Source organism: Chanodichthys erythropterus, chromosome 4 (genome assembly GCF_024489055.1).
Source record: "Chanodichthys erythropterus isolate Z2021 chromosome 4, ASM2448905v1, whole genome shotgun sequence".
NCBI classification, from domain to species: Eukaryota; Metazoa; Chordata; class Actinopteri; order Cypriniformes; family Xenocyprididae; genus Chanodichthys; species Chanodichthys erythropterus.
The window spans coordinates 32,960,903-32,988,377 of NC_090224.1; the positions used below are offsets into that span (position 1 = coordinate 32,960,903).

The window sequence follows — 27,475 nt, forward strand, 5'->3', positions numbered from 1 at the left end:
ATGTTTTTGTCCAGTATGTGTCTAGATAAAGTCCTGGCTGATGGGTTAACATTTGAAAATGAAGAAATGAGACGGCTATAAATATTAGTATTGTAATTTTACAGTTGTACTGTAAAATACAATTATTTTATATTTTTATATTAAATATTTAAATATATATTTTTTTATATTTTATTTTATACTTGATTATTTTATTGTGAAAATATTACAATAGTTCAATAGTTTTGTTTAAATAACCCTATAATGCGCCTTTTACAAGATGGTCGGTGGTGTCTCCAGAATGTGTCTGTGAAGTTTCAGCTCAAAATACCCCACAGATCATTTATTATAGCTTGTCAAATTTGCCCCTATTTGGGTGTGAGCAAAAACACACTGTTTTTGTGTGTGTCCCTTTAAATGCAAATGAGTTGCTGCTCCCGGCCCACTTTCCAGAAGAGGGTGAAGCTTTAACGGCTCATGCTTCAACAACAACAACAAAACTGGAGTATTTCACGCAGCCAAAATGTCATAAACTGTCAGTAGAGGTGTTCAGCTTACATTGTTCGAACCGGAGTCGACACTGATGGAGAGACTCAGGAAGAAGTTACAACTTTTAGAATGCATCAGGATGTTTCTGAATGGTTAGTGGATAAATTTATGTAGTTTTTGTGGAGTTAAGTTGATTCAACTCTAGCAGGTGCCGTCATGTTCATCTTTTGTGCAAATCCAGCGTAGGACTGACCCTCGTTTGTGAAGCAGTCCGGTGTTCTGATGAATAATGCTACCTATTAGATTGTGCTACCAACACTATATTTGCTATATGTGCTACCTACTGTTTATTGGGAGGTAGCAAAATCTGAGCTGTTAGCACAAATTGTCACATCCGGCGTAAAAAAGATTTGTGCAAATATATAATGCTTTTTACCGACTTTCTTCAGGACATTTCCTTCATAAATGAAATTCAAAAATGGTGTCCTAATTTCAACTTTTCAGTTGTTGGATGTAAACTGTGCAGTCGTAGCGGGAGCTGACAGGGTCATGAACCTTGGAAGCTAGTGTACGAACAACTCAGCAACTCTGAAGAAAAACCAGGGATTTCCACCTACGCATTCACTTTTTCTTCTAGTGGGATGGAGGCGAGTGAATCCTAGCGGTGGGACATTTACACCTACACAATGGCTCACATAGTTGGGACCTATGATTTATTTCCATGATGAGCAATAATCACACATTTTTTCTTGCTTGTTTTAATTTCAGCAGTAAAACTCTTGTTGTGCAGCACTCTGTTTGCCAAATGAATTGTTTAATTTAAATTTATTTAAATTTTAAAAGATTAGTTAAATTGTTCATGCATTGTGCATTAATTAAATCACACAACAAAGATTTTCCCTATCATTGTAAGAAATTCAGTAAATTATGTTGTTAAAGATCCTAAGAATTAATTTGATTAGACATGCTTTTTGATTATTAAAATTTAATTAAAAAAATTTAAATAGAATAAATGGAAATTTAAATAGAAAACAGAATTTGGGAAAAATAAAACAGAATTTGAGAAGAAAAAAAAATTTCATTGGGCCCTAAAAATTAAATTTTTGTTAAACTTTTAATAAATTGTTGTTAAATTGTATACGTTTTGTGATTTCAATTATTTAGACAAGCTTTTTGATTACTCGTTTAATTTAATCATTAATACAGAGTTTAGAAAAATTAAAATGGAAAAAAATAATTTCATAGAGCCCTACATAGTAAGAGGGACAGCTTTATTTATTATCTATGAACTTTTGTCGTGTCATGACGCGACTCGCTTCCAGTGTAGACTCTGTGTCTGTTTTTTTTTAGTTACAGTATGTTGATATTTCCATGTGTTGATGTGGAGCTGCCATTGTTCTCTCTTGGATACGTGCTTGCATGAATATATTGTTATTATTGTTACAGACAGACGGTACAGTAACACTCTTGTTCTTATTCATTCTTACTGCACCACAAAAGATCATATTTTCCATTTTAACGGTCTCCTCTTATCGTCTCCCTCAAGGCTTATTCCATAGGGTGTTTTTTTTCTCCTTCTGAATGTCAAATGAAATATGGATGAACGGGGCTCAGAGGGGCCCCAGAGCAAAGTTTGTGTGTGTGTGTTCATGAAAATAAGTGGAAAAAGAGGGTTAACAAATATGACCATACACACATTGTATAAGAGTTAAATAGCTTCAATTTCCTTACAGAAACATAAGCTATGCTCACACAAAATATGTTCTCTCAGTGATGGACAACATGTCTATTACAGGACCTGACAGCCCTGATTTGCAAATGTGGATATTAGTGATGTTATTTTTAGGCACCGTTTACACCTAGTATTAAGATGCGCTTTGGTGGATTGGATTACAAGTGGACAACATTAAATACAGGTGTAAACAGGGTCTAAAAAAAGTTTGTCCACTTTCAAACACTTCCAGAGGTAGTGGAAAACACATTCAACCAGATTTGACCAGGTGTAAACGGAAATGTGTCTTCCTAGTCTACTTGTGATCCAATCGACCCAAACGCATCATAATACCAGGTGTATACAGGGCCTTAGTGATGTTTTTGGTTTCACTGATTTGTTTAGTGACCCATTCTGCTAGTCAGTGAATCATTCACTCGCCTGATTTGCTAAAAACTCAAGTTGTTCACAACCGAAACTTTTTCTTTTAATTTAATTCGAGACTCACGCCCCTTCAAATTACACCTACTAAGAAACAAGTGTGGATGTCATTGACTAAAACAATATTTTGAAGTAAATTGTAAATTTACTTTTCAATTTCTGTAGCCACTCCACAGTCTGAAGTCTTTTGCTTTTTGACTATGGGTAAATCTCCAGTTGTCATTGATGACTGTCATTTGAACCTTTCTGGATTATAATCTGCCATCAAAATGATACATTTAATTAATTCAGCTGCTGTGAGAACAGGCTATAAATGATCCGCTACAAGCAGCATCCTCACATGATAAAGCCGACTAGCCTGGACTCCTTTTTTCTGTTTACAGACGTGACGTAATGACGCAAAGTGCTGCATACTCAGATTTCCCACGGAAATCCACCAGGTCGCTCTTATTATAAAACATTATTACAAGCTTACCGTTGTGAATCGAGACAAGATAATGAGATGGTTTTGAACACTGGCTGGATATGTACTTGCTCAAAAAATGATTAACCAAAAAAAGTTACGGACTGCAGCTTTAAACATTTTAAATAGACTGCAGCAATTAACATTTTGTCAACCTCTGGTAAATTGAAAAATGGATTCGAACTATTTTGTTTAGTTGTCTGTTCAGAATCGTGAGAATCGTGATCTCTATTTGCTGAAGTTTGCTACAAGTTACTTCACACATTCGCCACAGCAGGTTTGTGCAAATAAAGTTTTACACACGTCTAACACACACTAGGAGTGGGAATCTCACTTGGAGTTAGAAAATAAAATACGTGCTGTTGAATTCTCAATATTTAGTGATTAAGCCTCTGATACAGGATGTTAATTCACTTTTACAAGCAGGCATTGGTCATTACTATGGGAATGCGCTTCTTGTGTGTAAAAAGTACCTGTACACACTAGACTTGTTCCGATATTCGGTAATGCGATAAATAGCGATAATGAATATGCACGATATTGTAATCGTCGGCACTTCAGAATAGCGTAAATAATAATTTATTACCAATTATAAAATTTTTTATAAGGCAATTAAGAATACTTTTACCCATCAATCGTATAAAATGCACAACACCACTGTATTCTGCGTCAAAAGGACACACGCTCAGATGTAAACAATCCCAAGCACATGGCAGAACCAGTGAAGGAGACGCGCTGAATGAAAGTGCGCGTTTACTCTCTGACAGCAGAGGGCGCTGATGGAACAGCGGAGTGCAGCGGTTACCACGGAAACCGTGCAAACAAAGTAACTACGCTGGTGAAGTTTTTAAAATGCTTCAAACAGCCATTCATTTTTTTGTAATTTCAGTGTTGTTCATCACAGCACCAAATACTGAATACTTAAAAAAGACTTAAAAGGATTTCATTTTCAAACCTAAACATTTTTATATTTTAATCAGGACTACAACATGCCCTAATGATTAGAAATGTTCTGATTATTTGTTATTGTTCAGTAAAACTTTGAAAACATACAGCTTCATTAGTTAACATGTTAATTCATTATCACTAAACTGACAATAAAAATACTTATAAAGAATTAATTATAATTAATTAATGTTAATTTCTTAGTTACCGTTCAATAATATTACTAAAATCAAAATAACTTATTTAATGGACCTGAGATAAAACTAACAATGATCAGTTGTGTTTCTAAACTAACATTAACAAAAAATAACACTTTCTGTAACAAATGTAGCTATTGCTCAATCTTAGTTAATGCATTAAATAGAGTAAAGTGTTATCTGTTGTTCTTTATAACCTGATTCTTTTTCGTTTGAATATTTCAGTCAGAGTTGTTTTGTTTTATTACAAAAAGAGTTCTTAAACCTGTTAAACTATGACAAAAATGGTTTTGCAACTTATTTTAATATCGTGATAATACCGTATACCGTGATAATTAATTGCAACATTAAAATTTGATACCGTCACATGCCTAGTACACACACATAAGAGGCTGAAAGATTGCAAGAAAAGTTTAATGCTGGTAACTATACATTATTTATTCTGTTTAAGATATACAGAAACTGTTTCATTCATAAAACTTCCGCCGTTTCAAGCCTGTGCGCTCTTTGAACCGGGTGATGCACTGCTTTCGCGGTTGACTGCCGCTTCATTTGTTCCGACAACATCACGGTATTAACAAACATTTCGAAAATCGATTTTTGAATCGGTAGAAGATAGAATCGTGATTCATTCATATGTAAATTGATTTCCCACCCCTAACACACACACACGCACAAAAACAAAGCAAAAGCTATGGGGAAATGAAAGCTTAATGAACATGTTTTATGGGACACGATGAGAGGGAACACATGTAAATGAAGGTGGGAAAATCTGAGTTGTTCTGTTACACCGTTTCCCTGGCAGGTTGAAACAAGACAGCGACACCTCCCACGCTCTTTCTCATCCGGATCTGTCCCTCGCTCTATTCCGCCTTTCATTCAGCCTCCTCCAAGCCTCTGAGCGTCTTTCCACGATCTCTTTCAACAACCTTCCGAGATCTCACACATTAATCATTCCCATCACACCATCAGGCTCACCACGCAAACACTCAACCCGACATTCCCTTGCACTTGTGAAGGTGATGTTGCCCTTCTGACGTGTGCAGTGGTTATGAACATCCACAATCTTTACCGTCAGTCATTAAACCACAACGGCCTGTACATTTATGGTCTTTATCTGCAGTTTTACACTGGTGTTCAACCGTCCGCAGATGGATCAAAAAAGATTATATCATAAACAGACAGGGTGTCTGCAGAAAGCTCTGTAGATTCACCTGTCACTTATTATTATTCTCCCCTGCTCCTTGTGTTTATCAAATATTTTCACAAAATTTGATTAGGCTGTCAGCTACTAATACTAGTATTGTACTTTCAGTTGACCTTGAGACATTTTTTTACCATGTTTCAAACCAAACTGCAGAATGTTTCAGATCGGGAAATGCAAAAAATGTTGCAAATTGCTCTGTGCTGATTCCACAGATTTCCTCTTAAAATTGATATAAACATGGTAAAATCAGTGAGTTGGGGACATATTTTGTATTTTTAAACCATAGATGCAGAAAATCCCACTATATTTATCAGTCGAATTTGCATAGTGCTTGGAGGCTATTATGTGGATTAAAGATCCACACGAAAGTGTTAAAGTTCACCCAAAAATGAACATTTGCTGTTAATTTATTCACCCTCAAGCCATTTTAGATTTAGGTGACTCTTTTTTTTTTCTTCATTTGAACAGTAGATAAGATTTTTAGCTGAAAATGTGGTCCTTGGTGATTCATATAAGTCAACAGCTTCCGTCACTTTGAGAGCCAAAAAAAAAAAAAAAAACTATCCGCTTGTTAAGTCGTGACATAAGGAACGCCGTTTCCGGGTCCAAGCCTCGACCCGTTTCACTTGAGAATGCCATCGATGGCCGTTTATGAGTGCTATTTATTCATTTCAACATCAAGCATTTTAAAAAGTTAAACATTTTAAATACTTACAGTCTACACAACAGTCTCCGTGCTCACAGTGTCACAGACATTAATATTTTAACGATTTATAAAAGATGAATCATTGTCTGGCCATCTGGAATTTTGGTATGGAGATAAAGGTTATAATTATATATTTTTTTGTAGTATTACACCACATCGTGTGTGTATATTAGCACCATTTGTTGTTTTCTTGTGGTATAAGATAGAGTGTTAGAACCCGGAAGCGCTGCCGAAGTGATGGTTCAGTAGCCATTGACTTGCATTATATGAATCACCAAGGACTAGGGTTTCAGCTAAAAATCTTCTTTACTGTTCAAATGAAGGGAAAAAAAAAATCACCTGCATCTTGGATGGCCTGAGGATGAGTAAGGGTGCTTTCACACTAGCACTTTTGGTGCGCACTGGGGTTCGATTGACGTCAGAGTTTGGCTCGTTTGGATAATGAACACCCGCGAACCGTACCCGAGTCCGTTTAAAAAGGGTGGTCTGAAGTAGGGCTGGACAATAATTCAATATCAATATATATCGCGATATAATTTTTTTCGATAACGGTGATATGATTTTTAAACACATTTCCGGTATTTCGATATATACATTACAACATTTCTCACTTACTTGAGGCGCAGCCGTTAGAAAGAGCAGAACGCGATTGGCGTGATGACGTACACCACAGAGACACGCAGCCATCAGCCAGTGCTCAGCGTTAATATGGTTTGTTTAAAATAGCAACATGGAAAACAGACAGAGTTCAGATAATGTTTCAGTCGATGGATGCGCAAAACGTTACAACAACGATAATCAAAAAACAGTCACTCTTTGTAAACTGTTAACAGCTAGTGCCGTTGCCGTATGCTCTAATGCTCTTAAACCTTCAAGAACAAGACGCGAAAGAGAACTCGCACGCGCTGTGAGAAGATTTGTGTGCGCTCATCCGACGCGCGCACACGCTTATTTCAGTCAGCGCGCAAATACTGACTTCTCTTTCAAGTCTTGCGCTTCGGCGGACAAATTCATACAAAAATTAAGTCAACATGCCCGTCTTGGCGAGTATCCTAGCAAACATAGTCGGTTATGTCTTAAGTGAACGTATAACAGTCGAGAAAGACATCGCATGTGTAACATATGTAGCTACTGGATCGTGCATGTCTTAAAGGGAAAAAAATATTCCTGCTGCCTGTTTTTAATGTTAAATCAAACAACAAATAACAAAGAAATCACTCACTGCTCTTGACTGAATAGTTTTTGTAACTTCAATAATGATTCATCTTTATTTATTTTATACAGTAAAGATATGCAGTGTTATTTTATATTTGATTACTTTATCCATTCTGTACCTGAAAACTGCTGTTAGATACCTGAAAACCTGAAAAGCACTGTTTATTTTATTTGAATATTTGCTTTATTGTACTTATTTTTGATGTACTTATTTGCTTGTAGTTTGATCGTTTGTTCTTATTTTCTTTATTTTTATTTGACAGTAGTCTTATTTTTAGGGTCACAGTTTCGGTACGGTTCGGAACTGTACCAAAACCGTGACCCTAAAACCGTGATACGAACCGAACCATGAGCAATTTGAACCATTGCACCCCTAGTGTCATCAACACTCAACAAAGTTCCTGCCCCAGCAATGTGTTTTTGTTGTTTCTCACTGTTTTTTTCTGTTTTTACTGTTCACAATCTTTGTCTTGGCTGAAGCACTTTTGTTTTAATCTATATTAAGGATAATAAAATCAGCCTACATTATAATTTAATGTTAAAGATATTAATATTACAAAAGTGAGTGAGTCTTATGTTTATTTTTTATGTTTGTATGAAGGTTACATACAAATAAAAGCTGAACAAATTTATTTGTACTGTTTTATTTCTTAAATATTATATAGTTTTATAGGAAGAGATTTCATAGATTTGGCAAATTCATTTTTCAGACGTTGTGGCCGTTCTTGGCAATTTTTTTGGGCGCTATTATATAGTTCATATCGATATCGGAATTATATCGTATCGACCGAAATTAAGAATTATATCGTGATATAAATTTTGGCCATATCGTCCAGCCCTAGTCTGAAGTACGGATCATGTGAACTCCGGTATGGTTTGCTGCTGATATGGATGCAATCGTACTAACTCTCAGAAGTGAACCTCTATTAATGATGTATGATTTGATAAAAATGTGTGTTTGCTTGTTTTTCACTCACTTTCCTGACGAGCGTGACTGACACACTGCAAGCAGAGAGCAGCGTTGCCAACTGCTTTCAATTGAAAGTAGCTTAAACTGGAGGCTAAATGTCAAATTCATTGATCTACCTATATAAATATGAATAGAGATCAGTGGGCAAAATAAGAATCTAAGGTTTGTCCAAGAAGTTGCTAGATTTGTCCCTAAACTTTTGAAAAAAAAGTCTCAAAAGGGGCGAGGAAGTCACTAAATTTAGTGACAAAATCCTTAAACACTGGCAGAGAGCTGTGTATCATTCTGATTCTTCAGAAATCATTCTAGTATGCTGATTTTCTGCTCAAGAAACCTTTCTGATTATTATCAGTTTGATTATTATATGTTGAAAACTGCTTTAATATTTTTGTGAAAACAGTGATGCTTTTTATTCTTTGAATAGAAAGTTCAAAATAAAAGCATTTATTATTTTTTTTTTTTTTTTTTTTTTTTTTAAATGCATGCAAGTGGTTAGAGATATGTGGAATTTCATATATTTGTGGTTTGAAGTCTGCAGTGGTCTGTGGGCGAAGGTTTCGTGTGGGTCTGTTTATGAAGCAGTTTGGGTGCCTTAGCATTTTTCTTACTGTGGAGTCATCCTCTTATTGCCATGGTAACATCATGGAAACAAAAGCTATAGCTACATATGTTGAGAATTGAGTATTTATTTTCTGTGGAAATTCTGAGTCATACATTTTTTTGCATTTATCGCATGACTTATGATCTCGTTGACAATCCAGTAAGAACATGTTTAAATATGTAGGTTTTTTGATCGCTTTCACAATTACTAGCCTGGTGACATGGTGTTTGGGTTATTTCTTTGATATCAGTGGGTTACCACTCTAAACCGTTTAAGCGTGTCACATTTTTGCGTGTTTGTGACATGCCAGAGCGAATGGCTTCAGTTCAGCCTTCAGTCTATAGACTGAGGAAGCTTGTTCTCCTTAATATGCAGTAAATGTTTTGCTGGCTTGAGCCATGTGATGTTTTTAAAGCTTATTTTCATGTATGTGAGGGAAAAAAAGCTTGACGTCTTGCTTTGCACCTGGCCTGTCCCACAGTGCGATGTGGTGGGTGGTGTCTGGTGTCTGTAGTGTCCTAAACAATCCTCTCTAATGACCCCACACTGACCTCTCTGAAACTTCAGCCGCAGCCCATTTCCTCAAACACAAGCAGCTTCTGTTGTTTTTAGTCCTCTTTACCGTATGTACAGCACCACCTAGTGAATTTCTCATTGATACACAGTTTGTCTCTTAGGTTTGTCTGTCTTATACAGTTTTTCTTATATGGCCTCTTTCACACTTTAAATGACCAGTTTAATTATTTTGTCCACAGATGATGTTTATAGTATACATTCATAACAGGAAAATTCTGTCTAACAAAAGTCATTTCCACCACATCCCACATCACCATTCATTTTGTGGTTACCAAAAAAACAAACAAAAAAAAAAACTGAGTCCTGTGTCTTGCTATGGCAGATTTTATTGATCCTAAATATAGCCTACTCAATTAAAGGGATAGTTCACCCAATCCCTCAACTGAAAATGTATTTACTCACCCTCCATGCTGTGGAAGAATTCACTGTTTGGTTACCAACATTCTTCAAAATAGATTCTCTTGTGTTTCGCAGAAGAAAGTCGGTCAGTTTTGGAACGACATGTGAGTAAATGACAAATTTTCAATTTTGGTTGAACTATCCCTTTAAATAAAATATCCTGCTCACATTCAGTGATATTTACCTTGATTTTACTTTTTCATCACACATCTCAAAGTTCTTCAGTTTTCATATTTCATCTCAAGGTCTTCAATGTTGCAAACAATATCATTTTAGCATTATTTATTTACTGTTATATTTTGAAAAATATTTTGCATTAGCTTTTAATTTTTCAGATTGCAGTGTTGTGGAAATGATGTCACAAATTGATCATTTTTGCACAATAAACACAGAATTTGTTAAAGTTCATTTAATTCTTTGTTTAGAGCATCATAGTTTTAAATGTGTAATTTATTAATATTCTTTGTATTTAATAGATTTTCAACTTGGGGGGTGGGGGTAAAAATATAAAATTTGTACTAAAGGGGCACTTGAAAAGTAATGTAACAAACAAAGCCATGCTAAAAAAATTTCTAAATAGTTTTATGACCTCCAAATGAGAACAGACAAACAAACAAACAAACAAAAAACAATTAAACGCTTCTATGTAAAAGTCAACCCCTTACTGTATTTGAAAAAACTCCATATAGGCTAAACGCTGCAACTGTATTATTTGTCGCTTAAAACTCCTCTAGTCATAAGATAAAAAGTGTTCAGTTTGGTAACATCTTCTCTCTCCCTCTCTCTCTCTCTCTCTCTCTCTCTCCTTTTCTTTATCCTTCTTACGGCAGGTTTTGTTCAGCAGAGGATTTCGAGTGAATACAGCTCATCGAGTGCAGGGGAGGACACAGCAGAGCCGTCACGATGTGCATTTGACAAATACCCGGTAATTGATTTCTCTCTGTGTTTGTGTGTTGTTCATGTAGCACACTATATAAACTGTTGTTTTGTTGCCTTTTGGCAAATGAAAGCAATTGTGCTGGTGTTTTTTGCCATGTTTGTGTGTGATTGCTGAATTAGAGCTGTGATTAGGATTAGTCTGCAGTTTGGCAGTGCCGTAAAGTCGAACAAACTCTCAGCAACACCTGTTACTACACAACCCTAAATCACACACATGCATATACTAATGGCTCCGTAGCACCTGTTCACTCTCGGAGCAAAACACACATACACACACACACGCTGTCATTGTCAGTCCCATTACTGTCTGAACACCTGCTTGTTTTTTTTTTTTTTCATGTGTAACCAAATGTTGACTGCAGTGTTTTGATGGTGAGGCCAGCAGTTGTAGTGTTTATCAACGTCGCTGAGCATGTTGTTCTTTGGAAGTAGTGTATGGTTACATCGCTTCACAAGAACATTAGATTAACAACACACAAACAAACATGACCAATGTGTGTGTTTCAGAGATGATGAACGTAGTGTTTCTTTACAAAGTGACATTGCCAACTACTGGCCTGGCAGCAGAATATAGAGTTTATACATGTTTTCGCAGATCCAAGTGAATGGAGATCAGTTTGACAGTGCTTTCATCTGTACATGAAAAATGCAAAAGAAAACTTTTCTGTTTTTAGTACATCATTGTTTTGTAAACGTACTCTTAGTCTATACCATTTTCAGATGTGTGAACAAAACTTTACTATTATTTTGTAACGTGCCTCCCATCCATTAATTGCAATAATATTTCTGCTTTGTTCTTAATATGAAACAAAGTCTCAGTTAGTCAATTTTATTACGAATTTCAAATAATAAATACCGTTTTTCACTTTTTAATGTGGCGTGACAGATCACTGTAGCGCCTCAGTTCAAGCGAAGCAGCAGCCTGAAATGCATGTTAGAGGTCTGCATTCCCCGATCAGATTTGTTGTGGCGCAGTTTCAAATTTCTGATATCCTTTGACAACAGCGCATCCACGCTCTACTCATTATCACCCACACAACCTCCTCTGAGGACTGTATTATGCCATGACAATGTGCTGTTTGATCAATGTTTGATGTGAAATGATGTGAAAACACATCAACTTTGACCTCAGGCATCTCAGAGCACGTTTATAAATCAGTTTTTCTGTCCAAAATGGCATTGTGAGGCTTTTAGAAGATGTTTTCCTGATGCACTCAAGAATTGAAAGTAGGGGTGTAACGATACGCTCAGGTCACGATATGCGTAATATCATTGCACTGCTGCAGCCATGATACGGCAGCAAAGTTCCTTGATTATTACGCCTGAATGAGAGTATAGTTCCTAGCCATATCAGCCTAGAAAATCACAACTTTTTATTTTCCGTCGGTCTTAGTACACGATTTAACTACAGAAGAGTCAAGTTTTAAATAGGAAAAATATCAAAACTCTTTGGTCATTTTAAGCGCGATGCTAACGGTCTAATCAGATTCAATGAACTATGCTAAGCTATGCTAAAAGTGGTACCGCCAGAACCGGAAATCGGCTGAATGGATTCGAAAACGGTAAAACTCAACTGTTTAACTCTAGGGGAGTTGGAAAATGAGCCTATTTTCAAAAAAAGTGGAATGTTCCTTTAAATTGAACAACTGAATAGGTCTGTCTGTCACTGAATTTTTTTTTTTAAGAATCCTAAGGGACGTTCACATATTGCATCTAAAAATGCATGGAAGGCGCGGCCGCACCACTTCTCCTTCTTTCCACAGCGCTTGCGCTCCCGTGGCGTCGGTCGTTGCTATGCAACCATGAACTGAGCTCTCCAAGAGGATCAGGAAGTTTCAGCAAAGTTTCAAAGCTGCAAAAAAGCCACGACCAAGCAAGAGACTGACACGAAAAACGTTTAAACCTGCTTGCAAGATTTGATGTGTGCGGGAAACACTTACTGAACTAGAGAGCTGATTGAGACACACCCTTAATATGCGGTGACAACCCGGCGTCTCTCACTGCTATCTCCATGTTGCAGAGTATGTTGCAGCTCAACCAATAAACTTAGACTGCCGTCATCACTCTGCGATACATATTGTAACATTTTTGCATTGAGAAATATCATACTGCGATATATCGTTACACCCCTACTGGAAAGCATTGCTGAAACAAAGCTTTTTTTTAAGCCCACAGTTAGCTTCATACAAATTAAGGAAACACTCTCGATCACAGAGAATTTCGGTGTAACACGGGTAATGATCTATCCACATAGTTTGCTCCAGTTAACATTAGTGTTCCTGGCTTTCGTTACACAAGTTTTGAGTTTGCAGGTTGCAGTATTGAATTGAATGCGTTACAATATTGGGTGGTGTATGCACAGACGATAACTGGACCTGCTATGGGGTTGTTTTTGGCTACACACAAAAACTGTTATACAACCAAACTTCTATAGCCTGATTCATGAATAAAAAGCTGCTTTTCTACCATACATTTCCGTGCTGATCCAGCCCAGCCCAATATGGATGTGCTTTTATTTTCCACTGCGGAGCTGATAACAGAGCTCTTTGGAATACAAATAAGAGTTTACAGATTGTATGATATCTTAACAGTGACTGTGTTATGGAGGATAAGATATTTATTTTAATTTTATTATTAACCTGTTGGCATTCCACTGTACTGCCTGTGGTACACATACCTTTCCAACGATACCAAAACCATGCATATACTCCAAATGGTTTTGCCTTTTAGGCAAATTTTACAGGAATGTTTACATCACTCAAATAGCATTCTTGCCCAGCTATTATATTTATATCATCTGTGGATGGTGTAGGACCATCAATTGTTTGTCCAACCATATCCCTTGGATAGGATGTCCTACCTGCCTGTCAACGTATGTTTTCACATACCCTCGCACACCTTGTTCGTTCAGACATACGTCATCAGGGCGTTTCATGCTGTACAGGGTTAAAACAGAGGCCGGCCATGAACACCGCGACCAAAACAGCAGCCACATTTTACAGCTCCTCCTGAACCAAAACAGTGAGCTAATGCTGTATTCACGCCATAAATACCATAATTTGTAAGAGATGGAACCCCGTGATGTTATACTCAGAGCGGTTCATGCCTTGAATTTATGTTTCAATGGCAACACAATCGATGCCGAAATGAATCTGGAATACAGGTCAGTGCTCTTTAAAGTTGTTTATGTTTATTATTAATATAATGTTATGTTCTTTGAGACATGAGGTTGTTTAACGCCGTCTCTCATTACGCTTTTGCTCACTGCTTTACGCATCCATGTGTTTTGGAGACGCTCTAAAGGGACTGTGGGATCTTATACTTTCAAAGCTAGATCGCTATCGCTAGCTTCTCAGAAAATAACCTACACTACCTTTAAAGTCAGTGTAATAAAATCTGTTAACTGTCTTATATTACATTATGGGCTGCACAATATATCGTTTTAGCATTTAAATTGTGATGTGTGCATCCGCAATAGTCACATCGCAGGATATGCAATGTCAAGTATTGGGATTGTTAATCCGTACGGACCAGATGCCGCTGTTCAAAACGCACGTGATTCTAGGATTAATTGGAAAGTTTGACAATCATACAATGAAAGTTTATCATTGAACGTGTTTTAGGTCTTGTCAGTTTTAACATACAAGCGATTTTAAACCATTTTAGCGCACAAAGACGTGAATGAGAACTCTATTCTGAACATGCGGCTGTTTTATGTGCACACACAGAGAGCCACACAGGTGCACATGAACACCAAATGCTGTTCTCTTCCATGTGTATTTGTGCCTGAATGGACACATACATGTAAAAAAAAAAAAAAAAAAAAAATGTCAAAATGCACATAAAACAGTATCCTCATAAGCACAGTTGCTTATGGCTTAAGTGAACTAAACAATTGAGAAAGAAAACCGGAAAATGTGTAATTGAGTATTTTGGATCCGCGTATTTGGTATTAAAGTGACAGCAGCCTAATATTCCTGCTGCTTTCTGTGTTCATGATTGTTAATCAAACACAGCTTAATTATATTTAATTTATTCAGTGAAGACTATGCACTGTTATTTTACATTCGATTATTTAATTTCTGTACCTGAATACTGTTAGACTTGCCTGAAAAATATAAAGCACTGTTTATTTAATTTGTATCTTTGTTCTATTATATTTGTAATTTGTTCATTATTTTCTATGCATATTCACTCACCTACAACATCACCCCAATCATCCTAGAATTATTAATTATTTCCAAATAGAGCTATTCAAGTCATCTGTTTTTGTTTTTTTATATCACAAAACATATCGCAGAAAAACAAAAATATCTCTCTGTCAGTTTTTTCCAATATCGTTCAGCCCTAATTGTATTGTATTATGTAAATGGAACCAATTTCTGCTGCGAAACCAGAATCCTGTAGAAAACACTGCCAAGGAGAAAACCGAGACTCCTTCCAAAAAGATCATTTAAGAAGAAAAAAAGCATTTTCCACTACAACGTTACTGTCTTCCTCAAGTTTTACAAAAACAACTGTTGGATGAATGTGCTGCTGATGAATGAGACAGTGGAACTTTCTGGCATAAATGAGAAACGTTATGTTGGGTGCAGAGGTTGCGTTAGACTTTAACATTGTCCGTCATTTTGACGGACAGGGTCGTAAAAATTCTGTCATAATCTATTACTACCCGTCATTTTAATTTTCATATTTTAATTATAACACATTTAATTGCTTTTATTTTTGTTCACAAATAAAAGCAATTAAATGTGTTATTATAACATTTGAACAAAAATAAGAGCAATTAAATGTGTTATTATAATTAAAATATGAAAATTAATATGACAGGTAATTCACACGCGAAATTTCTCTGTAAAGTGACTGTTGTATAGGCTATGTGTTGGTAGCCATTAAAGAAAACATAGTTTCATATTTATGTTTAAATAGTCCTATGTTATATTTTAAATTCATCTATTTGATTATGAAAAGTTAACAGCATGATGCATCATGAGATGCGCAGTATATCCGGAGACATGACATGTCAGACATGATTTTAAACACTTCATTAAGTTTTATTTTCTAGAAAGCCTTTCTTTAAAGTGAATTTCGTTTTGTAAAAATTGTATCTTAATTTTTATCAATGTTTCATTAACCAATTGCCTGGATGTAATAAATAAGAAGCAAATATAACAGATAATATAATCATGACATGGAGGCGCGGGCGCGGGCGCGATCACTGGCGCGTGAACTTTTTTTGTTCTGGATCCAGTGCTCTGCTGCTACATTGGAGCGCACTCGCCACCAACTGGACAGGGGTGTGAATTACAGTTACAATTTACAGTAGATCACCCTGAGTGTAATCTGTCACCGTGACGGACGGCCTTCAGATTTTTCCGTCATTGATAAAAAAAATCCGTCAATGACGGAAAATTTTCGGTTAACGCGACCTCTGGTTGGGTGATAGTGAAAAACTGTATATCAACAGAAACTAATCCAAGCACTGAAGTGAGAGTATTGTAGTTTTGGGTGATATATTTTGGCCAGTCAGCTCATCCATCTAGTAGGCAGTCATTTCTGTATTTTAACATTATTACGAGAACATAAAAGATCTTGATCTCGCTTGAAAACTAGATTGTGGACATCTTCAAATCAATCACCATATAAAATAATCAGATCACCTTTATTTTTAATATGAATCAAAATCTCAGTTTTCAAATTCTGTCAGATTTATTATGAATTTCAAACAATAAATACCATTGCAATTTTATGCCTTTTATGAATCAAGTCACAATCCAGGCCTAAACTTACCTGAACCATGTGTGTTTGTGTGTACAGGGGGCCATCCAGGCGAGCTGATGAGGATGACGATGGTGAGTGAACTGATGGTCTGATGGTTTGGTAATAATGGACGTTCCCAATGGCCAGCCCAGCGTCTCCACCTTCACGACCCCGGCCTCCGAGGTCAGCTCACACTCAAACATCATTGCCAATAAAAAAAAATACTGTTTACCTGCTTTACCTTGAATGTTTTTTAAGGTAATCTAATGATGAAAACCTTTTTTGCTCTTTTGTATGTCTTTATCCTGTCATTGTTTTCATGTCTTTCCATCCAGAGGAGCAGCAGTTCTGAGTCCCTCAGTGAGAAGGGCCCATCAGAGCTCAAGAGCTTTGACGCCGTGGTCTTCGACGTGCTGAAGGTCACACCAGAGGAATATGCAGTAAGTCGAGCTCGCCTCTGTGTGCCTGAAGCTTTATGTGTTTGTTTGTATACTCTTACAGATTTCATTCTCACAGATTACACCTAGTATTATTAAACAGGGATTTGATTTTTTTTCTTCTTTTTTTTCTCCTACATTTATACAGATATTTCCATATTTTCCGACCTGAAGTATGACCCATGTGAACTTGTAAATCCGAGGTTAAAAAAAAAAGAAAAAAAGTGAGCTTTTTGCCAAGATTCTTCCCAACTTTGTAATGTTGTCAACAAAAGAAAAGCTTTAAGGTTTCCCTGCAGTTTTCTGCCAAAATAAAAGCTCTATAATTTAATGTTTGAAAGCAAAGGAATTAAGACAGCCATAACTATTAGGGCTGGGTAAAAAAATATTGATTTCTCGATTTGAATCGATTCTCATTTTTACGAACCAATATCGATTCTTAAATCCCAAGAATCGATTAGTCTGGTCTGTTTTCAGTTGATGAATGAGCAGAATATGTAGAGCCTCCCATCCAATAAATCGCAATAATCTTTGTGCTTTGTTAATTTTGATATGAAGCAAGTCTCAGATTTCAAATGACGACTAAAATAAATACCGTTTCCTAAATAAATAGCGTTTTGGAGCTGTTTAATGTGATGCGACAGACTGCTTTAGCGCCTCAGCTTCAGAGAAGCGGCAGTGAACATCCTCTCCTCCAGAGATACCAGTTACAGCGCAAAATAAACATGACTAAACACCTGAAGGTATGTTAAACTATACAGTACAACTTACCGAAATCTGTATCATGTCTCGTGTAATAGCTCAATCAGTGTTTCGACCTCGAAAAGACAAACAATGTCACGTAACGTCACATTTACCTCAGAAAAAAATATTCAGTGACCATAAACTTATTAGTCAGCTAGAAAAGTGTACTCTAGAAAGTAACGTTCTGATAAATATAGATATGTACTGTTACGTATTCATTATAATTTTTAATGTTCTTCAATATTTAATGCATGTTTGAATAAATCAGTTATGACAGCCGCAATTTAAATTTTTATATTTCAAAACAATGAATTGGAGTAGAAATTTGATTATGTAATTCTAAACTTTATTTATAATAAAAACATCACTGAGTGTAATTTAAGTGTTTGTATATAAATAAGTTAATTTAACCTTCAATATTATTATAGTAGTAGTACCAACTCACTAACATGTGTAGTTTACAACATTAGCAGACATTTTTTCCTCTAGAAAATTTGCCCTGTACTGTAACTGAAATACTAAATTCAAAATAATCGGAATCGAAATTGTATTTGAATCGAATCAAATCGTGAAAATTGTATCAATACCCAGCCCTAATAACTATTGGTTGTTTAAGCTGTATTGGTTATTATTTGTGTGTCCACTTTGAAAATCACTGGGATCATATTATCCACACACGCTGCAGAATAGGGCACTCCAGACTAACCCATATGTTTCTGTGAAGATCCTCCTTTATGCCCCTTGTGCCAGAATCCATTATCACTGAAGCATATTTTGATGGATTGTGCAAGTTTGAAATCTGTTAGAATACTTTATTTTTCTGTTGACTTTTATGAAAAGATTTTTAATGAAGGATGGCCAGATTTATTTTAATTTTTTCCTTTTCTAAAAATCTCCTTCTCGCTATGAGTGTAGCCGAGGTAGCTGGCATGGTGTTAAATCCTAAACAAACAAACAAAGTTATTATTTGTATTAGTTGTAGAACAGTTATTTTACTGTTGTTCTGTAAACTAGAATTGGTATTTTTATTGTGGCCACATTCACAATGTATGTTTTGGGGACTACCACATTTACTTACAGGTGTGAGTCTCGAAATGTCCCGTTCACACAGAAACTTACAGTAGCATCTGAAACACCGTCTGTATGTACGTGCAACGAGAGTCAAGCCCTTATTCTCTTACTAGTAACCATAGCGACAGTGACCAACGTAATATTAAAGATGGCGTCGTCCATAAAACTGAAAAGTCTCATTACTTTTGACATGACAAGAGACTAATTGAACCGTGAGTACATCCATCAAAACTTGATTAACCAACGGCAGCATGTAAACACACGCTAGCCAGAGTCTTTAACCGTAAATGTAGTGTTGTCTCGTGCATGACACGGCATTTGAATTTGGAAAAGAAACACAAAACTGACGGGAGCCGCTCCGGTGGAGAACAGTGTCTGGATCTAACACCTAAAGATGACACAGAGATGACACTCATTCTTGCACATTTTGTGCTCACACCCAAAGTACGTGCACATAAAGCCGCCTCAGATCTAAAGCAAGTACTTTTTCACTGTTTATTGCACTTAAACAGTCAAATACACACAAAATAATGTCAAAACGCCGGTCTTGGCGAGTATTCACGTAAACACAGTCAGTTGTTTAAAGTGAATGTAAACAGTTGAGAAAGAAAACGTGTGTAACAGTATAATGGATCCGTGTGTCAGGTCTTAAAGTGACAGCAGTCTAATATGCCTTCTGCCAAATTGATGTCAAAATTGTGGCCAGTCAAAATGCTGAGTGGCTAGTAACTTTGGGGAACCTCTAGCCACAGGGGCTGGTGAGCAAAAAAGTTCATGTCAAGCCCTGATAGTCACATTGAATGGGGAAAAAACAGGTTTGATTTAAATGTTTAATCAACTGGTCTGATTAAAGGAAATTTTTATTTCAAAAATGATAAAAAAAAAAAAAGTTTGAAATTGGGGTGGGGGAAAAATCGATTCACATATGAATCTTTATCTTTAATGATTCAAATCAATTCATAAATTTCAATGAAGCTTACTTGAAAAGATTAGTTTCATATCAATATTTTAATTAATAGAATATAGCCTTAAATATTTCTCGGCAGTCCGGCATGTCAAGATGCGAGTTCAACATGGACATATAAGCGGTTGCCTGCTTGTAATGCAATTCATGCATATATCAAATTAAAATTAGATTCAAAATCGACAATCGTGACCCCCAATAATCAATTTTAATCATGAGATTCCGAAAGGTTCCCACCCCTAGTATGAAATGACAAAAATGTTCCCCTGTAATTTGTATCAGTAGCCCTGGTACCAAGTGTAAACGGAGCCAAAGAAACATAAGAAAAACACATGGAAAACAGAAAGAGATGAAGGGCAGACAGAGAGGAGTAAATACTTCAGCACAGTTTCAGTAATAATTAATGGTCATTTGGCAGACGTTCTTGCGGGCTGCAGTGCTCTCTGGAGCTTGAATTAAACACCAGAATCTGAGCAAGGCTATCAAACTCTCCTCTCTCTGGTAATTCATGGACTCGATCTAAACTCCCAGCTGAACTCTTTTAAGAACTTGAGGAAAAGATGCACATTTACTTGTTGACTCATACTTGCTTTAATCCGACAACACTCTGTTTTTATTTCTCCCTGAAGCCCATTTACTTTACTTATGTTGCTCAAAGTTTCTTACACCATAATTAAGTTTTTCACAATCATTTACCACCTCTTTTATAACCTTCAAAATTAAACAAAAAAGGCTGTTTTTGCTACTGTACCTTTAAGACTTCTATATGTAAATGATCTTGGTTATGATTGGCTAATCTCTTTACAAGGCATAGTTTACATTACTGATTATTTGATACAGGTCAAATAACTGAACAGGGCTGTATATATCACTGATTTGATTCAATCCAGACTTGCAAGCTCTCGATTCAATTTGATTCTGATTCGATTTGAAGGGTTGATGGGCAGGAAAATATAACACAAGATGTTGCTTGGAGAAAGTTACACACTATGCCATTTATTTTTAAAGAGAGGCGAGGTTTGTGGTTGGCTTTCATGGTCTGCAATGCATTCTGTGCCATCTGCTGGATGGGAGATGCACTACAATTAATGTTCAGTGAACATTTTGAAATTTCCAAAAAAAAAAATTCCCAACATCAGATTTATCAAATGAAGATAAAACCAATATTTTTACCTAACCTATTGCTGAATACTGAAATAGTGTTTATGTGTAAATGTGAGTGGTTTTCACCATTCAATTTTAGCAAAATTAAGTATGTTACATGATTATAGAGACAGCCTGACCTGCTACGAAATGCAAAAGATTGTAGATTCTAGATTCTAGAGTCCAAAACAAGCAAAGCTTATGTTACCAGTGGAAACAGTGTAATATATACCTGTGATATATCTCGTAGTGTCACCAGGGGACGCTCTCTGTGTTTCTGACCACTAGTACACCTGATGTGAATGCAATGACCTGATTCTGCACACGCCTGCCTGAAAGTGTCTCTATCTGGGGTACAGAGTTTCTTTCTGTGCTTTATTTATTAATGGCCCAACCCATTAACCTATATACAGCACATCATCAGTCTCAGTCTCAAGCCTGCACTGAAGTGTGTTTTATTTATGCGCACATACTCTCCACAGCGACCCCACATGTACGACATTCATGCATGCGTGAAAAATGTCTTGTGAATGGCAACTGAGCAGTGGACAAAAGATGATTTATTATTTATGCGTCTGTTAGACGGCGTGTAGAGTATTCACACACTCTTTTAAGGATGGGTAGTGAAGTTGAGAATGCATTTTGTTTCAAATAAGCCAATAAATCCAGAAACTCTACTGTAATATATACTTATGCACAGCATTTCAAATCTGGAGACACTGACCTGAAGAAAAAAAGTTCAAAAATCCATGTCAAATGCTTTACCTATAAAAAAAGGCATATTCTGTTATGATAATGTTGTGCTGAGGTCATCTGTGTTCTTCTGCAGGGTCAGATCACTCTTATGGATGCTCCAGTGTTCAAAGCCATTCAACCCGAGGTAAGTCTTTTGTTCTTTGTGTCACTAATGTACTGGGTCCAAAAGTTACACTTTGCCACCCCTTGAAACAGTTAAAATTGTATTTTATATGTTTTTGGAATGCCACATATGCGTGTATATCATTTGTATCACTCCGCTTGCAGCATTTCTCTCACAGCGAGTGTCATGGCAGATGAGCAAACCATAATTTTACAAATACTACTGTTGTTGTGTCACGGAATGTAGTTTTAAGATTTTTTTTAGGTGAGAATGTAGTTGTTTAGACCTCAATATGCAATTTATATAAAAACATAATGCCCATTTGACAATTTGTTTAGACGTTTTCGGAGATGTACGCTCGTGTGCAGCACTCGTGTACCCACCGAGAACAGCTTGATCTTTGCCAGTCCTTCAGGAATTTGCTGCTTTGGTCTGATTAATTTATTACTTGTTCCACAGAAAATCGATTTGGCTGAGGGCATAGTTAATTTTCGTAACTTTATATTTTTATTTAAGTGAAATCCTCTACTATAACTAGCTCTGCTTTTGTACTGAATTTGCTTGTTTATTTCCTATCATACAAACTTATACATTTATAATGACTAATACTGTTATTAGATATTCTAATATAACATCACAACATTTATGTCCATCAAGAGGTGCATCATTTTTTGGTCAGGATCTTGTATTGACAATGCAAGAGGTGAGCACTCTGTAAAGTCACGTTCAGCACATCCCAAAGACTTTCAATGAAATTAAGGTCTGGACTCAGAGGTGCCAGTTCATGTGTGAGCCTGATGAATCTTGATATTGTCATCCTGAAATATGGCCATGATGTGTCTTCCTACATGGTTATTTAAGAAATTAAAAGCTACACACTACATCAGTTAAGGTTAAGGTTAATGTTGTTGCCAAACATATAGAAACATAAGAATCACCGCAGTAATGATCCAATCATAGACTCTTTATCATTTGCCTATTTAAATCCAAACAGCGACCTTTTGTTTGGCTCTTTAAACAAGCTCTCTCCCTTGGATATATAAATCACAATAAAGAAGTTGAAATTTCCATTTCATGACTTTAAAGCGATCGCCGTTTGTGTCATCACATTGAAGAAAAAAAATAGATAAACCTCTGATGGTAAACTTTCCACTGTGGGAAAGTTGTTGGAACATAGAAGGTGTGTGAGTTGCAACAGATGTTTTCTTTACTAGATCTTTAATTTAATTTGAATTGCGCACTGCACTTACATAAGTGAGGTCAGACTGCTTAAATCATATAGTGTTGCAGTTACTAATACAGTTAGCAGCCAGCTGGTGAGTAACTATGTGCTTACATGCCAAAGGCATTTTTTCCCTCTCATTTGGTGCTTGCAGAGTGTTTATTTTGGTCAGCGTTTTCTAAAGTATGGGTCCTGAACCAAATCCGTTTGCATGTGTGCAAATGTTTCCTTAAAGGAAACTAACTGAAATGGCAGAAAGCCTTTGTTTTGTGTGAGTACTGTGTGACTGACTCATAGTGCTGTCACTGACTAAACAGCCTTACATCTAGTTCAGTGAATCCAGCCTCTAATAACAAAATTGCATGTGATTTTTGGACCAGGTTTATTTACGGTCACCTCTGTGGCCGTTCCAGAGTTTCCCAGCAGAGGGCAGTAAGCACACAGTGGAATATTTCTGTGCTTCAGGGCTCTTCATCCATGGCTTCTATTGGACACACAATTTTCTAAGATCAATGCAAGGTCTAAAATGAACTTTTTGCCAGTGGCCAGTGAATTTTGGGAAAAAACCTAACCATGAATGTTTCAATCTGGCTGTGAATTTTTATTATTATTATTACTACCACTACTACTACTACTACTAGTAGTAGTAGTATATTTTAAATGATTTGTCTTGACAGATGGCTTATTTAGCTGTTTTTTTTTTTTTTTTTAATATTTGAGACAAACAGCACATTTCAGTGCAGCACAAGCATTATGTCACTATTGCAGCATCATAAACAAATCAGTCTCCATCTCTCAATAAAAACATCATCTGCCACAAAAATATGAAGATGCATCATGATTTTGTTTCAGATATGTTTGCCTTAATGGGTAAAGGGACAATTCACCCAAAAAATGAAAATTCTGTCATCATTTACTTTGTGTTTTTTGTTTTGTTTTGTTTTTTGGTTTGTGTTCTGTTTTTGTTTGTTTGTTTGTTTTAATTTTTTTTTTTTGTATTTTGTTTTAGCTGTTTTACTTTTTGTGTGTTTTGTCCATACAATGGAAGTCTTAAGGTAATGATACAAGTTGCAACTTTTTGAGCAATGTTGCCGAGCAACGTTGCTTGGGCACTTTCCCACTGAGAATGAGCAACAAATATATATCTGGATACGTTAGATCGGTCGTGGGCAATTTTTTGAGATCCTCCAATCAGAATGTTAGCAGCCGATCAGGTGACCGGTTCGGAGATTTCAGAAAAAAATCAAACAAGATGGTGGTCTCTCAGCAGCAGTGGAGTGGAGAAAAGGAGTGTGAACTTTTATCTTTTTACGCTAGTAAGTTGTCATGCGTCAACCCAAAACAGGGATTTTACCTCATATATTGCTTAAAATACCAACAACCGTCCGAAAGTAATGTGTGTATGCTGTAATGAAGCCATTGAGAGATTTCAGTTAAATACTAAAACAACGGGATTGTAGTAGGGTCTGTAGTAGAATGTTGCTATTGATGCGATCGACGCGGGTTTAAATCCTCCTTTTGCTGAACTCGCTCTTCTCCATTTCACTATCACAAATCAGGAAAGGCATTTATTTTTAATAAAAAGTACAAAAATATTTGAAAAGTTGAAATAAAGTGCCTAACAAGTGTTTATAATAAAGTATTTATTAGGTTGGCAATAGATTAGCTCCTCTCTGATTAGTTGCTGCCAACTGTCTGTTGCCCTAATTAGTTGCCCTGATGAGTCTCATCAGGTTGCCTGTTGACGGCAACATTGCCTGGCAACATTGCTCAGAAAGTTGCCACGTGTATCATCACCTTTAGAGCACTAAATTTGTTGCCCATTCTCCATGGGAAAGTGCCCAAGCAACATTGCTCAAAAAGTTGCCCCATGTATCATCACCTTTAGAGCACTAAAATTGTTTGGTTACAAACATTCTTCAAAATATCATTTTTTATGTTCCACAGAACAAAGAAATACAGGATTTGAATGACCTGAAGCCCATAGCTATTTAGAGTTCCAAATAAATAATGGCAGTTATTTTGCTTACTGACATCTGGACCTCTTTCTCCATTCACTGCCCTCCATGTTGTCCACCCTCTTTCTCTTTCTCTTTCTCTCTCTCTCTCTCTCCTCTTTGAACGATTTATTAGCGCAGGCATGTTTTATCCACCGTCTGTAAGGTTGGGCTTTAAGCCACACAGACTGTGATTTATAAAGCATTTGATGAGGCTACCACACATTGAATACTAATGTTGCGTTTGGGGATTTTTTTCTGACTGTAAGAGACAAAATCAAGGCAACTGAGGGGAACTAAATGTTGTGTGATTTGTTTAATGCGTTTGTGGGAAATTGTGGCTGGCTTGAATTTTTTTGTCATTATTTATGGTAATTACAGTAATTTGTGTAATTATGTCTACCGATTTCTGTCTTTGGATGGTTTGATTGATTATACAGTGCTGTTTGGCTTTGATTATCTTGGCAGCAGTGTTTTGGATGCGTACACGCTTTCTTAGAGAATAGAGGGTGAAATTTCAGGTCCCTTTTTGATTTTTTTGAGGATCTGGTTCTTTGGAAGACGATACAGAACTAACCTCAGATTTTTAAAATGTCTGGGATCAATTTAGCCGGTTTAGCCAACATTCGTATCAGTCGACAAATTACGCTTCTAGATAATGATTCTTTCTGGATTTTCTGGATCAGATCTGGCTTTCTGTCTTGCTTTGAGTATATCTTGGCTGTTTTAGCTTTCTGTGGAAGGGATTTGTTGAAGGATTATTGACACTTTCTCTGAATCTGGCAGCACATGCATTTGCGTTATGGTGTAACATGAGCGAGTAAAAAGCCGAGGTTGACGTAATATGGGTGTAGATGTCAAGCTACTGCTGTATTATGTTGTTTCTGATATTTCCCTTTTATAACATTTTTGTGTTGGTGCTAAGACAAATTATAGTGTTGATTTATTCTTATTTTGACAAATATGTTATGGTTCTGGTTAGGGTGGAACGGTTCAGATTACTCAAGGTTCGGTTTTTATCACGGTTTTGTTACGGTTCGGTATGTGCTATGTTCTAAAAAAATAGGACAATTGTCAAATAAAGATAAAGAAAATAAAAACAAATAATCTAACTACAATAAACACCACAAATAAATACATGAGAGCTAAGATACAAATAAAATAAACAATGCTTTACAGGTTTTTCAGGTATCTAACAGTAGCTTTCAGGTACAGAAATTTAATAAAGTAATCAAATATAAAATAACACTGCATATAAACTTTTTGGAATAATTAAATCAAGATTTAAGTTACAAAAGATATTTAGTCAAGAGTGATTTCTTCATCTTTTGTCGTTTTAACATTAAAAACACAGAGAGCAGGAATATTAGACTGCTGTCCCTTTAAGACATAATTCAAAGATACAGTACACTGTTCTGTTTTTCTCTTAAGACATAACCTACTATGTTTGTTAAGATACTCGCTAAGATGGGCATGTTGACACAATTTTTGTGTAAATTTGTCCATTTAGGTGCAAGACTTTAAAGAGAATTTGCGTGAGTCCTCTTACGGTTGAACATTTAAATTGACAAGGTATAAATGAGTTTAGTTCAAACACAGATAGCAACGGGATATGTTCAGGTCTCTCCTGCACTCGCGCGCCCAGGTGATGACAACGTAAATGTCTGGTCATAGAGCATACAGCACATCATTGAACATTTGTTTACAAAGAGTGACTGTTTTGTCCATGTTCTTTTGATCAAAACAGTTGTAACGTATTGGGAAACTATAATACATATCCATCGACTGAAACAAGTCTAACAGTATTTAGATACAGAAATTTAAAAATCAAATGTAAAATAACACTGAATTGTCTTCACTGTATAAATTAAGTATAATTAATGTTTGTAAAAGCTACTAAAGTAATTTTTTCTCCAAATGGAATTACTGTCACAGTTACTGTCATAAATTGTTTTCATGACAAATTTATTTAAACGTATATGAAATAATTAAGACATTCCTAACCAGTCAAGTAAATATAAAGAATATATAAGCTAATAATAGTTCATATATTTAGTGAAATGCTACCCTCTAGAGTTCATTTCTCTAGTGAACTAACATGCTGTGGACACTAAATGACTTGTCTGAGGTAAATTTAATGCTACGTGAGATATTATTCTCAAGCTGTTTTATTGATGTCTTTCCGCCATTGAAAAACTGGTTGCATAAATCATCTGTTCTTCTTCTGCAACTTTTCCTGATGTGGCGGTTAGCAAACAACGTTGCATTACCGCACACGCCTCCTCCTGCATTGGAGTGTAAATCGCCTGTGACCGACTGTATTTGTCGCCTGACTGTATGCACTAAAATGTGATGGTTCGGGACAAGTACATGTACCATTACACTCCTAATATATAATACATCATACATGTGGTAAACATATTTATGTATGTCGCTTTGT

At 36.2% G+C, this 27,475-nt stretch overlaps 1 protein-coding gene across 4 annotated transcripts in view; it reads left to right on the plus strand.

The window, feature by feature from the left end:
* Positions 1–27,475, plus strand: part of ralgps2 (Ral GEF with PH domain and SH3 binding motif 2) — a 148,454-nt gene that overhangs the window by 35,433 nt on the left and 85,546 nt on the right. For all 4 annotated transcript variants that reach the window (XM_067384770.1, XM_067384771.1, XM_067384772.1 and 1 more), the window contains exons 2-5: positions 10,730–10,824; positions 16,656–16,781; positions 16,934–17,038; positions 21,787–21,837. In XM_067384770.1, the coding sequence (XP_067240871.1) occupies positions 16,725–16,781; positions 16,934–17,038; positions 21,787–21,837 (213 nt within the window). In that variant the 5' untranslated portion in view covers positions 10,730–10,824; positions 16,656–16,724. The remainder of the gene's footprint in view (positions 1–10,729; positions 10,825–16,655; positions 16,782–16,933; positions 17,039–21,786; positions 21,838–27,475) is intronic.